The sequence below is a fragment of the Empidonax traillii genome, unplaced genomic scaffold (genome assembly GCF_003031625.1).
Source record: "Empidonax traillii isolate 1590-97213 ecotype Southwest subspecies unplaced genomic scaffold, ASM303162v1 scaffold276:size1176444, whole genome shotgun sequence".
Taxonomy (NCBI): domain Eukaryota; kingdom Metazoa; phylum Chordata; class Aves; order Passeriformes; family Tyrannidae; genus Empidonax; species Empidonax traillii.
The window spans coordinates 215637-229454 of NW_020955469.1; the positions used below are offsets into that span (position 1 = coordinate 215637).

At 62.2% G+C, this 13818-nt stretch overlaps 4 protein-coding genes across 8 annotated transcripts; 2 read left to right on the plus strand and 2 right to left on the minus strand.

The window, feature by feature from the left end:
- The first annotated feature begins 693 nt into the window (after positions 1 to 693).
- VTN (vitronectin) lies at positions 694 to 4443 on the plus strand. The gene is made up of 8 exons (XM_027890032.1): positions 694 to 824; positions 1300 to 1419; positions 1936 to 2247; positions 2354 to 2493; positions 2758 to 2914; positions 3028 to 3177; positions 3751 to 4023; positions 4258 to 4443. Exons 1-8 carry the CDS (start codon positions 764 to 766, stop codon positions 4374 to 4376), a joined length of 1332 nt encoding a protein of 443 aa, XP_027745833.1. The 5' UTR covers positions 694 to 763; the 3' UTR covers positions 4377 to 4443.
- Positions 4390 to 8842, minus strand: KIF12 (kinesin family member 12). Of its 5 annotated transcripts, none has more exons than XM_027890029.1 (17): positions 8763 to 8842; positions 8384 to 8449; positions 8174 to 8252; positions 7978 to 8099; positions 7752 to 7827; positions 7487 to 7621; positions 7264 to 7399; positions 6935 to 7026; positions 6581 to 6716; positions 6374 to 6492; positions 6169 to 6273; positions 5929 to 6089; positions 5442 to 5565; positions 5265 to 5348; positions 5053 to 5189; positions 4808 to 4944; positions 4390 to 4630 (listed from the first exon to the last, which is right to left on the minus strand). In XM_027890029.1, the coding sequence occupies exons 1-17, from the start codon at positions 8840 to 8842 to the stop codon at positions 4413 to 4415; spliced, it is 2007 nt and encodes a 668-aa protein (XP_027745830.1). In that variant the 3' UTR covers positions 4390 to 4412. The 5 variants fall into 5 exon arrangements, with proteins under 5 accessions (XP_027745830.1, XP_027745828.1, XP_027745827.1 ...); XM_027890027.1 differs by having other exon boundaries at positions 5442 to 5622; XM_027890026.1 differs by having other exon boundaries at positions 5053 to 5162; positions 5442 to 5622; positions 5806 to 6089.
- Positions 8843 to 9372: 530 nt separating this feature from the next.
- SEBOX (SEBOX homeobox) lies at positions 9373 to 10353 on the plus strand. The gene is made up of 2 exons (XM_027890036.1): positions 9373 to 9657; positions 9781 to 10353. The coding sequence occupies exons 1-2, from the start codon at positions 9373 to 9375 to the stop codon at positions 10027 to 10029; spliced, it is 534 nt and encodes a 177-aa protein (XP_027745837.1). The 3' UTR covers positions 10030 to 10353.
- A 656-nt stretch (positions 10354 to 11009) lies between these two features.
- On the minus strand, positions 11010 to 13652 carry TMEM199 (transmembrane protein 199). Its single transcript, XM_027890035.1, has 6 exons — positions 13481 to 13652; positions 13324 to 13397; positions 13154 to 13243; positions 11942 to 11978; positions 11508 to 11620; positions 11010 to 11404 (listed from the first exon to the last, which is right to left on the minus strand). The coding sequence occupies exons 1-6, from the start codon at positions 13650 to 13652 to the stop codon at positions 11309 to 11311; spliced, it is 582 nt and encodes a 193-aa protein (XP_027745836.1). The 3' UTR covers positions 11010 to 11308.
- Between the last annotated feature and the right edge of the window lie 166 nt (positions 13653 to 13818).

A 13818-nucleotide genomic window follows, 5' to 3' on the forward strand; every position in this document is an offset into this window, starting at 1 on the left:
TTGCCCCTGATTAAATAACCATCCCACAGTTATCAGGAGCTGCCAAAAGAGCTGAGTCGACATTAATTAGTAACCAAAAAGATTGGTTGGAAGGGGAATGATGGGAGCAAAATACACAGGCTTTTGTTTGCCTTCTGCAGAGAAAGTGCAGAGGGCTCCTGCCCTCCTTCTCCCGCGGCCGCTCACCTCTGGCCTCTGGTCCCCATGCACAAAGGTGGCACCTGCCCCATCCCAAGCCACCATGCCTTGTTGCTCCCCAGCCTTGACACTGAGAAAGCTGAAATCCCAAGAGTAAGTCCTCCGGGGCAAGAATAAGCCCAGTGGTTTTCCTTTTGCCCTCTGAGCATTGCTCCTGTCTCATGTGGGTTTTTGTCTTGCCAAGACCAGCCTGGGAAACAACCGGGAGCTTTAATACCATGAGACTTACTAGGAAATAAGCGTGGTAGGACTTCAAAACTGACTCCTGGCTCAGGTCTTCTGTCCCTCCCTGCTCTCTGAACAGTGTCCAACCTGCACCTGGGCTGGGGTAGAGCTGCTTGCACGTATGGGGAATCCTGTCCCCCACAAACGCACCTGGCTTGGTACAGACTGCGGGGAAAGCTGAGTGGGAGATCATCTCTGCCCCTTTTCCCCTGTTCCGACCTTGGCCTGTTTGTTTTCTCCCGCTGGGGCAGGCTGAGCAAACAGTGGATGCTGGGGCTCTGGCTGCTGCCGCGTTCCAGCCCGCACAGTCACAGGAGGGCTGCGCTCTCAGACACCCAGGATGAGGCTCCTCTTCCCTGCCCTGGCACTGGCCCTGCTTGTCACCACCCGTGCTGCTGAAGGTGAGCCTTAGCCAGCCAGGTGCCCCATGCCAGGTGTTTCGAGGATGGAGCAAGTGCAGCTCCTGAGCTGATGGAGGGGCTGGGAAGCCTGGGATGGGGAAGGAGGGACCAGATGGTGGCTGTGGCCACTGGCAACATTGGCTACACTGCAGGATGGGGAGAAAGCAAGTGGGCAGCACATGGGCATAGATGGTGCCTTGGTAAATCCCTGGCCATCTTACAGTTGGCCTGCCAGTGTGGAGCTTGATGGGAGCCTGACACAACCCCGTGCAGGGCTCCCATCTCTGCAGGACCTGGGTGGGAGAGGGGTGAGGTGCCAGGTAGCCCCTGCTGGTGGGGTTGACCGTGAAAAGGTGGTGTGCCCCTAACCACGACATACTCAAGTTTGCTGTCACCCCAGGGGATGGGCTGGGGGGAGGCATAGGCCCCACTTCCCATCCCACATTACTCCTGTGCCATGGGGTGGCTTTTGCAGACTCCTGCGAGGGCCGCTGCGATGATGGCTTCGATGCACAGCGCAAGTGCCAGTGTGACACCCTCTGCATGTACTACCAGAGCTGCTGCAGAGACTACTCCACCGTCTGCAAGGCCAAAGGTATTGGCCCTGCAACTGCCCTCCCGGCTGGGGAATGGGGAAAATGGGGTGGCGGTGGGTGCCTGACACTGGGGTAGCTCAGGGGGTCTGTGCTGTGTCAGCTCTGCACTCACCTGTGTCCACAGGGTGAAGTCAGGGCTCTGCAACACATGGGGTTCTCAGGAGCTGGCTCACTGCCATCCACAGTGTGGGGTCCATGCAAATTGGATAGACCGGATATTAGGAAAAATTTCTTCACTGGAAGGGTTGTCAGGCATTGGAATAGGCTGCCCAGGGCTGTGGTGGAACCACTGTCCCTGGAAGTGTTCAAAACATGTAGCTGTGGCACTTGGAGACATGATTTAGTGTTGAACCTGGCAGTGTTGGGTTAATGGTTGGACTTGATGATCTTGGAGATTTTTTTCCAACCTTAACAATTCCATGATTCTATAAATCCGTATTGCCTGGGAATGAGTGGTTCCCACCACTGTGGGAGACACCCAGGGATTCCTGGGACCAACCTGCTCCCTCCCACAGTGACTCGGGGAGACGTCTTCGCCTTGCCGGAGGATGACTACCTGGACTACAACCTCACTGTCGACTTTGGCACGGAAGAGCCACCCAAGGCAAACCCCACAGAACTGCCCACATCCCCATCGCTGGTGGAGACCACACCAGAGAGCAATCCAGGCCCTGGGGAGACAGAGCTGCCCGTGGAGGTGGTGCCTGGCCCCACAACAGATGGGTTTGGGGAGGGAGATCCCGGAGATGAGCCTGAGGAGCTGTGCAGTGGGAAACGTTTTGACGCCTTCACCGACCTGAAGAATGGTTCCCTTTACGCTTTCCGAGGTACCCTGGGGACCCTTCCCAGGCACATGGGATGTGCTGTCACACCATCACCCCACAGCAGCATCTGGGGTCCCTCCTAATGCTCCCACCTCCCCTCTCTCCCCAGGGAAGTACTTCTATGAGCTGGACAAGACAAGTGTGCGGCCTGGCTACCCCAAGCTGATCAGTGAGGTCTGGGGCATCGAGGGCCCCATCGATGCAGCCTTCACACGCATCAACTGCCAGGGCAAGACTTACCTCTTCAAGGTGGGCTGGAGCTGAGCTGCAGGGCTAGGGGAGCCCCCTGGGATGCTGGCACAGCCTCCACCCTACCCTATTCCCTACTGGCATCCTCCATGCACCCACACACACAGTGGTTGCCAGACACCCCCATGCCCCTGTGGCTCTGCAGGGACCCCAAGCAGCCACAGCCTCATGATGGGGCTCCCCAGTATCCACTTGCTCCCCATGGCAGACCTGGGCCTGGGAGATGCTGCACCCTGACCCCACTCTGTCCCACACCCCCCCCAGGGCACCCAATACTGGCGCTTTGATGATGGAGCCCTGGACCCTGGGTACCCACGCGACATCTCCGAGGGCTTTGAGGGCATCCCAAACAACGTCGATGCAGCCTTTGCCCTCCCTGCACACAGCTTCCACGGCAACGAGAGAGTCTACTTCTTCAAGGGTAAGGGGAGCAGCCCCCAGCTCCTGGGCAGAGCCTGGCACCAGCAGGACACCCCTCTGCTGCTCCCCCTCGGGGGTGTGTCCCCCACTAATGTCCTGCACATCCTCTCCTAGGCAAGTACTACTGGTCCTATGACTTCGCCCAGCAGCCCACACAGGCTGACTGCGAGAAGTCCTCCCCCTCCACCGTGTTCAAACACTACGCCTTCATGAACCGGGACAGCTGGGAGGATGTTTTCCAGATCCTCTTTGGCGGCAGGATGAGTAAGGGCTGGGCTAGCCCTGGGGGAAAGGGCTGGCGGGTGCCAGTACAGCCCACACAGACAGGGCACAGGGGGCTCAGGTGGCATGGGAGGGGGAAACAATGCCTGGAAGCCTGGGCAGGCTGGATGACCCACCTTGTCCTGCCCAGGCCATGCATAGGAACCCCCCAGGCCATCTCCCACAGCAGCCCAATTCCAACCCTCTCAGCCCTTATGCCCTGCACTACCCAGCCCATCACCAGCCACCTCACACCACAGCACCACTGCTGGGGACTGTTTATTGTCACTGGAACTGGGAACTGCCACAGTAAGCCCCAGCCCTGGGCAAAAGGAATGAAAAATGGACAGGAGAAGGGGGCTCATCAGCACAGGGCTGATCCCAGCCAAGGACGGGGTGGGGGGCTACTCCCAGCTCTGCCTGGCCTGTTTCCCCATCACACATCCCTTCCAGGCTAGGATCCTTTGCAGCATTCCTGTGGGTCTCAGAGCAGGCACTGGGGGTTTTCCATGGGGCTGGGCTCAGCTCACCCCATACACTGCTGCTTCTCTCACTCACCCCCTGCTCCTTTTACAGTCGGGGCCAGTAGCCCACGGCTCATCAGCAGGGACTGGCGGGGAGTGCCCAGCCCGTTGGATGCTGCCATGGCCGGCAGGATCTACGTGGCCTCCCACCAGCCCCGGAGGAGGAAGTCTCGCCGCCAGCGCAAGAGGTACAACAGCCAGCGGTCCCTGAATTTGGGACTGTGGAGCTGGCTGCAAAACGACTCTGACTCCGCGGGTGTCGAGAGCGATGGGCTGTCGGGCTCCAAGTGCGAGACACTCCAGAGTGTCTACTTCTTTGTAGGAGGTGAGTCTGGCATGGCAGGATCTGGGAATGATGTGGGACCGGGGCTGCCAGGGCAGGGGGAGGGCTCCTTTCTCTCTGCAATATCCCCCAAGCGCTGCGACGCAGTGGGAAGGTGCCCAGGGCTGGCAGTGAGGGCTGGCAGACGCAGTGGGAAGGTGCCCAGGGCTGGCAGTGAGGGCTGGCAGCTCCCCACAGCCAGGGGCAGTCCTGACAGCCATCTCCCCTTCCTCCCAGACAAGTACTACCGTGTCAACCTGCGCACCAAGCGTGTGGACCTGGTGCAGCCGCGCTATCCCCGCTCCATCGCCCAGTACTGGCTGGACTGCCCGCAGCCCGGGGAGGAGAGCACCTGAGTGGGATCCCCAGAGCCGCCGGCAGCACAGCCCCAGCTAGACAGAAATAAACTGAGAGTGCCGTGCAGGCTGGAGAGCCCCGTGTGCATGTCCATCCAACTGGTCTGTGTGGTCCTTGTAGTCCCAGGTTCCGGTGTCCCCGCGGGCTGTGGTTGTCCCCCCAGTCTGTGCCAGATTCCCACTGCTGGCTCCATCCACGGTGAGGCTGTGGCTGCTCAGATCTGCTCTGCCAGCCAGTCCAGTGCCTCTTCCCACTGGAGGAGAGGGACAGTGCCGGCAGCTGCCAGCAGGGAGCCAGCAGGGTCAGCTCTCCACTACCCCCGGGATGGGTTCACAGCCCCATGTGTGAGGGGCTGTGCTGAGGAGTGGTGCCCATCCCTGAGGGACCCCATTTGAGACCCTGCCTGGTCTCCCCTCCCTGCCCTGCTCACCTCTGGGCTCTGGCAATCCTGGCCATGGTGGTGCTGAAGGGATGACCCTTCCCTCAGGGTTGGGACTGTGATCTGGGCCTGGGAGCTCCCGGGGGAGTGGGTGCTGCTGAGAAAAGCTCCTGCTTCTGCCCTGGCTCCTGCCATGGGGACACATGAACAAACCCTGAGCCCACTGTCCCACCACCGCCCCAAAACCCCAGGGGCTTCCTAAACTGCAGCTGATCCCCTGTGGCCCTGGCTCTCACCGTTTCCCCTGGTGTGGCTGGGGGTGCCCGTGGAGCTGATGGGAGCCAGGCAGAGCCATGTCCTCCTGTCTGAGGGGCAGAACACCAGCACTTCCCTCGGTGGGGGCCGGCTGTGGCATGGGGGGAACTGGCAGTACCTGTGGGAGAGCAGAGAGGGTAAGGCTGCTATGTCACACTGTGCCACCCCCCTCCAAAGAGCCCTGGGGCTGTACCTGGGACGTGGTGGCATCAGCTGGCCCGGGGCAGCACTGTGGGCACCCTGGGTAGCTGGAGCGGCCGGAGGCAGGAGGCAGCTTCTGCAAGAGGGGACAGCAGCAGGTGGGTGGTTTGTGCATCCTCCCCCTGCCATGGGCAGGATATGCATGGAGCCCAGGGCCCCCCACTCTCACCGGCAGCCGGGGAACGGAGGCAGATGTGTTGGGCTTCTGGAACCTTGTGGAGTGGCCAGGGGGGATCTGGGGGGCGTGGGCACTCCGGAGCAGGGGCTGGCTGTCACAGGAGCTGCGGGTGGCTCTGTGGGATGGGCCATCTGGGATATCACCACTGGGGTCTGGGGACAGCCAGGGCTGCCTGGGGAGCAGTGAAGGAACAGGGCAGAGTGTTGGCAGTCTTCAGAGAACCTCAGAGCCCTGCCCAGCCCCGCAGAGTTCCTGGGAGAAGCTGGCAGCGCTGAGTGCTGCCTGGCTGGGGGCTCGGGCTGTCCCATTGGCCCCTTGATCTCCTGTTCAGGGGTCCCACACATGCTGCCCATACCTCATGTGCTCATTCTCCACCACGAAATCCCTCAGGAGACTGTAGAGGCTGGGCCAGGCAGGTGTTCCCTCTGAGTGGAGTTGCCCTTCAAGAGGGAGGTGATGCAGCCCTGCGGGGCCATACCTGCCTCCCCAGCTCGTGCAAGCTTTTGGAGGGTTCTCTGGGACCTCTGTGCTCCTCAGTGGCACTCTGGGCAGGCACAGCTGCTGGCGCAGGGAGAGGTTTTCCAGCTTTAGGGCATGGATTTCTTCTTCCAAGGTTTGCAGCAGCTTCTCCCGGGACACCTGGGAGCATAAGGGGGTGGTTCAGGGGAGTCTGAAAAGAATGGCAGAGGCCCTCAGAGGGGTTCCCTGTCTGTGATACCCTGTTGGCCATGGGTCTGGTAGTGACCCTCCGGGCCCGACTGGCATAGTGCAGCGTGCTCAGTGTCTCCGAGAGGCAGCGTGAGGACGGGGAGATGCAGGCGACCTGCAGACAAGGAAGAGACGCAGGTGAGCTGTCACCATCCCCCTCCAGCCTTCCAACCCACGGGGCAAGACCCCTGCCCAGCCCTCCTCCATGCATGTACCATCAGGGTGATGCCCGAGCCGCCCAGGGAGCGGGCGAGCAGCCGGGTGAGCTTGCTGTCCCGGTACGGGATGTGCGTCCACTTCCCTCGGGGTTTGGCCAACAGAGAGATGCAGTGTCCTGCCGGAGGATGAGCCCCAGAGGGTGCAACAGGGCTCTGGTGAGGACCAGCAGCTTGTGCTCCCCTGGTGGGTCCCACAACTCTTACCCAGTGCCAGGAGGCTGCGGTTGATGCTGTTGGCCTCCACGGAGAGCTCCCCGCTGGAGCCGGTCTCCTTCACCCGCTCGCTGCCGGCCAGGTCCACAAAGCAGAGTGTGCCCTGCTTGCTGGGGCAGGCGTTGAGCTGGGGGACCCACATTGGGGGAGTAATGCTTTGATGCCACTCAGCCTTTCCCCGTGGCCCACAGCAGTGCCCAACCGCTGGGTTTGGGATTGCTCACCACAGCCCCACCATTGTGGCCTTGAAGAGGAGGACATTACCCCACCAGCCTGAAAGTGTTGCACCCCCACGATGAGCCCTGGGCCCCCCAAACCCTCCCCCAGAGAAGGACATGTGCTCACAGCCCGGCTGCGGATGTGGATGGTCAGAAGAGCATGGCTGCGGCTCGAGTGCCTGTTGAGGGCATGTGCCGAGGTCCGTCGCCTCTGGGATCCTGATGGGGATGGAATTGAGAGCTGCAGGGAGGCAGGACACCCCACACTCCAGTACAGCACTCACTGCCCACCCCTGCCACATAGGAGCCTGCCGTGGCTCTGCAGCGGGAGGGGAAGCTGTTCCTCTTGGCTGCCATGGGAGCCCCACCAGCCTTGGGGACAGTCTGCAGGGGTGAGAACCCTGCAGGTCTAGAACCCCCTGAACATGCCCCAGCTCTGCACCCGTGGCACAGCACCTTGCAGGAGCAGGCTGACGATGTCCTCCAGGCTCTCGAAGTCCACACTGAGCTGGTTCTCCACGTAGAAGCCGCGGGTTTTGCTCCACCGCAGGGGCAGAGCACACGGCGGCCCCGGGCTCAGCAGGTCCCGGATCTAGGGGTGTGGCAAAGGGAAGGTACACAAGGGGAGCGGGGCACAGGGTGCCAGCAGGGCCGAATTGGGGGCCGGTCAGGCACTTACCTGTTCGTTGTAGATCTCCAGGTAGGAAGCACTGAGAGCCAGATCTGAGCCGCGGCTCCGGCTCTGCTCCAGGAGGCAGGCGAAGGACCTCTGCATCAGCCCCAGCAGGGCCGGGGACACTGGCTGGGTCTCACTCTTCGGAGTTGCCAGAATGGTGAGTGGTCAATAGTATCAGGCACCCACCTGCTCCCAGAGCCCATGATCGGGTGGGAAGAGTCCATCCCACCACCAGGATCAGGTCAAGTCCGGGGGGACAGCACTGTACCTGGGCAAGAGGTCCCATCAGGGTGTAGGTCTTTCCCGAGCCGGTCTGCCCGAAGGCAAAGACGGTGCAGGAGAAGCTGGGTAAGATGCTGAGCGTCAGGCATGGCCCCAGGCGGTGGCACAGGGATGCCACCTCCTGACAGAGTCCGGCAGTGCAGACCCGCCGACGATGGCCGGCATGGGGTGGATGGAGGGTTGGGGTCCACGAGGGGCTGGTTGGGACTTACCCATCTATCGCCAGCTCCACCAGCTGCCTCATCCCGCTGCCTTCGAACACAGCCTCCTGCGAGGCGCCGGCGTCGAACACGGCGCTGAAACCAAAGGTGGCATCGTGCCTCGCCGCGCTCACCTGGACGTGGGGACAGAGGCAGCTCAGAGGGTGCCGCAGCCCCCCTGATCCCTCGGCAGGGAAGTGGCACTTACGTGGACCGCGCCGTCACCGAGGCTGTGCACAACCCGCCGGTCACCTCGCCGCGTCTCCGAGCAGGTCAGTGGTCGGACCCTAGCAATGGGGTGTGCATGAGGGGACACAGAGGTGCCTCTACTTGTGGACTGTGGGGAGCTCCGCTGTGCCCCTGCCCAGGCAGGGAGGTCCCTACCGCGTCCCCGAGCCCTTCGCGTCCCGCTCCTTACCTTAGCACTACCCTCAGCCGCGTGTCTCTGCCCTCCACGGGGCGCTCCCGCTCCTCTCCGGGGCTCCTGTGGGGAGCAGAGGGTGGTGGGTGCCCCCCAGATGGGGGTTCTGCCGGCCGGCACCCCGGGGGCTGGGGTAGAGGGACCCCCGCTCATGCTGCGCTCAAGCCGCCCTTCCACCCCCACTGTGCCCTGGGGCCTGGCAGGGGACAGAGCTCAGTGTTCCCCCATGTCTCCGCAGAGGGACGGTCCTGTGCCCCCCCCCCGACTTTTTTCTATGCCTTTCCCCTCCGGCTGCATCAGCCGGGCCGTCACTGCCCAGGTCCTGCTGCTCCAGGACGAGATGGTTCCCCTCCACTCCATCTCCCTCACAACTTACGGTCTCTCCTGGTCCCGTGGGAGCGTTCTGGGCCGGGGGTCCGTCTGGAGCTCCCCGCCCCGCTCCCCCTCCGGTTCCATGCGCCCCCCAGCACCCCGTGCTCGGGGGTGCCCGCAGCTCCCGGTCGATCCCGGCGGGAGCCACCGCCAGCCGCCCCGGGCTGCCCCGCACAACTGGTACCACCGCTCCAGTTAAACATTGACCGTGCCAGCCACGCAGGAGAGTGGCGGCCGCACAGTGGGGGGCGAGCGGGGGGGGCGGGAGGGGAGCCGGGGAGGGGGTGCGGGGGGGGTGGCAGGTGGGTCACCGAGCCCGGAGATTCTCACGGGTCGTACCGTGCCCCGACGGCGGCGGGGGGGGATGCCAGTACGAGCAGTGGTGAAATTACTGGTCGCCAGGGGTGCTGGGGGAGACGGCCCCCGAGTCAGTCGGGGCTATCGGGCACTGCCATCGGGGGTGCGGAGCGAGGACCGGCCCCGGGAGCCGTCGGGAAGAGACGGTGGGGAGGGGGGGCAGCACCGCCCGCTCTGGGCGGTCCCAGCCCGCCGGGGGGGACTCGGGGGGGATAAAAGCCGGGGCGGCGACGGCGTGGTCGGGGGAGCCGGGCAGGATGAGCGCGGCCCCGGGCACCTCCCGCGCCCCCCAGCCGCTGCTCCGCTTCCCCGAGGGGGCGGGCGGGCCGGGCGGCGGGCGGGCGGCGGGAGGAGGTGGCGGCCCGGGGCCGTGCCCCTGCCCCTGCCCCTGCCCGGGGGGACCGCGGAAGCGGCGGCGGACCACGTTCAGCCGGGGGCAGCTGTCGGAACTGGAGCGGGCCTTCGCCGCAGTGCCCTACCCGGACATCGCCACCCGGGAGCGCCTCGCCGAGCTCACCCAGCTGCCCGAGGCCAAGATCCAGGTGAGTGCGGAACGGACCCTCCCCTCCATCCCACCCTCTAGGGGCCGGGACCTCCTTTCTTCCCCGGGGGGCTGCCCCGTCGGGCCGCTGTCGGTGTCTCACAGTTCCCCTCGCCCGTCCCAGGTCTGGTTCCAGAACCGCCGCGCCCGCAGGATCCGCAGCGCCAAACCGGAGCCGCCGCCGCTACCGCCGCTGCCGCCTCCCGGGGAGCGGGGTCCCCCAGCGGCACCCCCCGACGGCAGCACCCCGGGCCCAGCCCCTGCCCTGCCGCCGCCGGGAGCCCGCAGCCCTGCTCGGGGCCTCCCCACCTCGCTGGGCTCCATCTCCGACCTCATCTACAGCGCGGCCATCACCAACCTGGGCGAGCTGTAGCCGTGGTGGGGAGCCCCTGGGCAGTGGGGACCCCAGTGGTATCGCGGCCCCTGCAGATTAACACCACGATTTCATTAGGGTGTGGAATTACTGCCAGTCCCAAAGGTCCTGAGCATGTCATCCAATATCCTAAATGCTGGTGCGGCTGTGGCGGGGGCAGCTCCCCATCAGCCCCCTAATACCAACTAATCTTTTGGAAAAAAATACCTTAATCTGGGGCCGTATCCACGGATGATTGTGGCGCAGCCGCCCCTAATCCGCAGGCACGTTCGCAGGTGCCGGCAGATCTCCCTGTATCGGATATTAAACCGTGTTTCCACAGGGGCTTAGCTGCCATCAGAGCATTAATCACCGTGTCCGGCCCTGGCAGGGCGCCCACCCGGCAGGTGTCCAGGTCCCCAGGGCCTGGCAGGGACAGCCTGGGAGCCCCCTCCCCACTGTGGCTGCACTGAGCTGGCTCTGCTCTCCGCCTCACGGCACCCAAAAAGCCCGCAGGATGCGCATTAAGGTGCATCCCCTCCCTACCCACAGAAGCCGGGTACCCTTTGGCAGAGGGTTGGGAGCACCATGCACCCCTCACTGCTCCAGCTATGGCTCCTACTCCTCCCTGAGGCACCAAGAGCCACAGGGCCATGGCTCAGGTCACGCAGCTCCTGTGTGAGGACACTGAAGCTGGGTGCCGACCCCAAAGTGGCTGCACCAGACTGTCATCCTCCTGAATGGATCTGTGTGGATGGGGAAAGGGCTTGTCCCCAAACACCAGCTGGGTTGGGTGCTGCCATCTGAGCCTTGAGAGAATAACAGTTCCCAAAAGCGAGTGAGGGACCAGGCAGAGCAGAGAGCAGGCAGACAGTGGTTTTAACATGAGATGGAGCAGGATGCGGAGGGAAAGGGAAGATTCACAGCTCCCTGTGGTGACTTTTACATGCGTGTTCCACATATCAGCAGATGTCCCCCAACAGGAAGGAAGAAGGTTACGAACAATGTTATTTATTTCCAGAATAAAAGGACAGGAACTTCACAGAACAGGGAAGGTGGGAGCTGACGCCCCTCTCCATGCTGGGGTGGTCAGAATCCACAGCCGTTCCCTCTCCTGTTCTGCAGCTGTGGGATTTTCAATCCATGATTCATTTCGGGAGCAGGAAGCAAAGGACGAGCCTGAGAAGTGCAGCTGTCTTCCCGTAGCAGGAGCAGGTAAAAACAGATGGAAAAAGATCTGTCCTAAATTACAGCTCCTGGGGAGGACAAAAGCCTCCAACATGAAGGCTGCAGTTCATGGTCATAGTTTCCCGAGGTCCCCTTCGAGGGTCCGCACCATCACGTAGAGCTCGGCCAAGCCCACCACCGAGGCCACAATGACAGCTGACAGGACGCGCTGGGGACACAAAAGAGAGAGGGGTGACCCTGGGTGTGCAGTCGTGGTGCCACTCTGGGCTGGGCAGCACAGACTGTGCTGCAGGGAGGCCGGGCTCGCTCACCGCTGCTGTCTCTGCGAAGACATACTGGCTGCCCAGGTAGGTGCAGGCGAAGGCGGCCACCACGGTGACGATGAAGTTGAATATGGTGATGACAACAGCTTTCACGGAGCGCACTGCGGGAGGGAAGGGGGAAAATGGCTGGTTTTAAGTAAGGCTGGGGAGAAGGGCTGGGGATAAGGTGTAATCACGCTACAGAGCTGGCCCGGGGCCGCCTCAGCTGGGATACAGGAATCCTCCAGGAGTCACACGCTTTGTGCCTCCAGAAATATTGGTAAGAATGATCACCAGGCTCCTTTATTCAAGGAACACTTCAGTGTGTGAAAACCTTCTGGTGAGATACGCAGTCTGATGTCAACAGCTGGACATGGAACAGTTCCTGTGACTGACCTACCATAAAACACTTCTGGATGTCAGCAGGACAGGCAGCCACTCACCTTGTCTCCCAAATTCAGCCAATGGCCCCTTCATCTCCTGAAAAAAGGGATTAAACCAACTTGTGATCAGTTGTATTTTAATGTTGATAATAACATGGTTATTGTGTGTGCAGAATAAAAGCAATGCCAATGCCCTGTGCTGTCCCCAAGACTCGGAGGTTCAGAGAGGTTTTGGTGGGCTGTGAGGGAACAGCGGTTTCACAGAGCACAGGTTTCTCTGGGGTTTTGTTTGTGGTCTGATTCAGGGCTGTTGAGAAGGGATTGTTTCTAATCAAAGCACTTCTCTGAGTGGGAGTGTTTTCTTGCATGTGAGTTGTCTGCTGCAGGTTTGTCACCTGTTTCACACAGCTGGCAAGAATGAGATGGTGTCAAGCTCTGTTGCCACATCAGACATGGTTACACCATGATATGGGGCAGGGGCAGGGAAGATGTGATGAGCACACGGGTGTGGGAACACTGCTCTGCTCTGCTGTTTGGAAGGAACGTGGCTGTTTAGCTCTGCTAAAACCACCCCAGGTCACAGATCACAGAATGGTTTGGGTTGGGAGGGACCTTAAATATCATCTTATTTCAACCCTCTGCCATAGGCAGGGACACCTTCCACTAGATCAGATTTCTCCAAGCCTCATCCAGCCTGGAGCGGCCAAGCTTGGCAGAGACCAAAGCAACAAGAGGAAATGTGCAGGGACCTGAACACACAGGGATGCCAGGTACAGTGTGGAGGGATAACATGATGGGATCACATGGAATACCAGCAGGAAGGGATGCTGGCTTGTCCAAACAACTACTGTGCCAGAAAATATCATCTCTCTCAGGAAAGAAAGAGTGCTTAAATGTTACCATTTTTTCAGCTTTTACCCTGACATGATGAGGCAATTTTAAAACTATGACAAAAACGTAAGCAGCAGGGATGCTCCCAGTCAAACATTTACCTTGGGTGCTCAGTCTCCCAGATCAGAACCTGAGATCTTTGGCACGGGTGAGCAGTTCCCAAAAGTCAGTATGTCTGTTCATCGCCCTGTTAACCCTGTCGTACCCCTGCCCTCAGCAAGGGATCTGTTGTTCCTGGTGCATTTACAGTGTGCTCTCCTCCAGTCTCCGCCACATTCCCTGTGCACTGCACTCACTCTAAGGGGCAAATCTCCTTTGCTGTCAGGTCGCCACGTGTTTGAGGGATGAATCCTGGCAGCAGGCACTGCAGCAGCCCCTCACCTGGCCGGTGATGTTGCGGGTCATCCGCTGGTATTCCTCGTGTGCCAGCTTGGCCTTGATCCGCTCCAGCCGGGCCACCAGCTCGGGGTTCTGTGGGAAGCACAGACCCACCCTAAGAACCGGGGGCCGCCGCCACCTCCTCCCGCGACTTCTGCCCAGCCATCACCTACCCGCGGCGGCACCGGCACCTCGGGCAGGTGGATCTCGCAGCCTTCCAGCAGCTCGTGCAGGTGCAGCGGGGACCCTGCGCGGGATGGGGGGGTGGGAAGCGCGGTCACGGCGCGGTCCCGGTAGGGTCACCGCCTCCCGCGGCGCAGCGCGGCCTACCTGCCTCCCGCAGCGCGGCGTGCAGCCTCCGCAGCAAGCTGAAAGGCACCAGCGCTCCTTCTGTCGCCAGCGCCGCCTCCACGTCACCCCGCAGCCCCGCGGGCAGCGCCGCCAGCTCCCCGGCCCGCACCGCCCGCCGCAGCCGCGGCCCGGCCCGCACCGACGACGCCATGTCGGCCCGGCGGCCGTCTCCAAGGCGACCGGGCGGGGTGGGGAGAGCACAGAGACGGCGGGGCGGAGCGGCCGCGCAGAGCGGGGGGGGCGGCGGCGGGCGGCGCCGCGCGGTGCACTGTGGGCCGCGGGCGGTGGGATGTCGGGCGGCGCGGCGCGGCGGTACG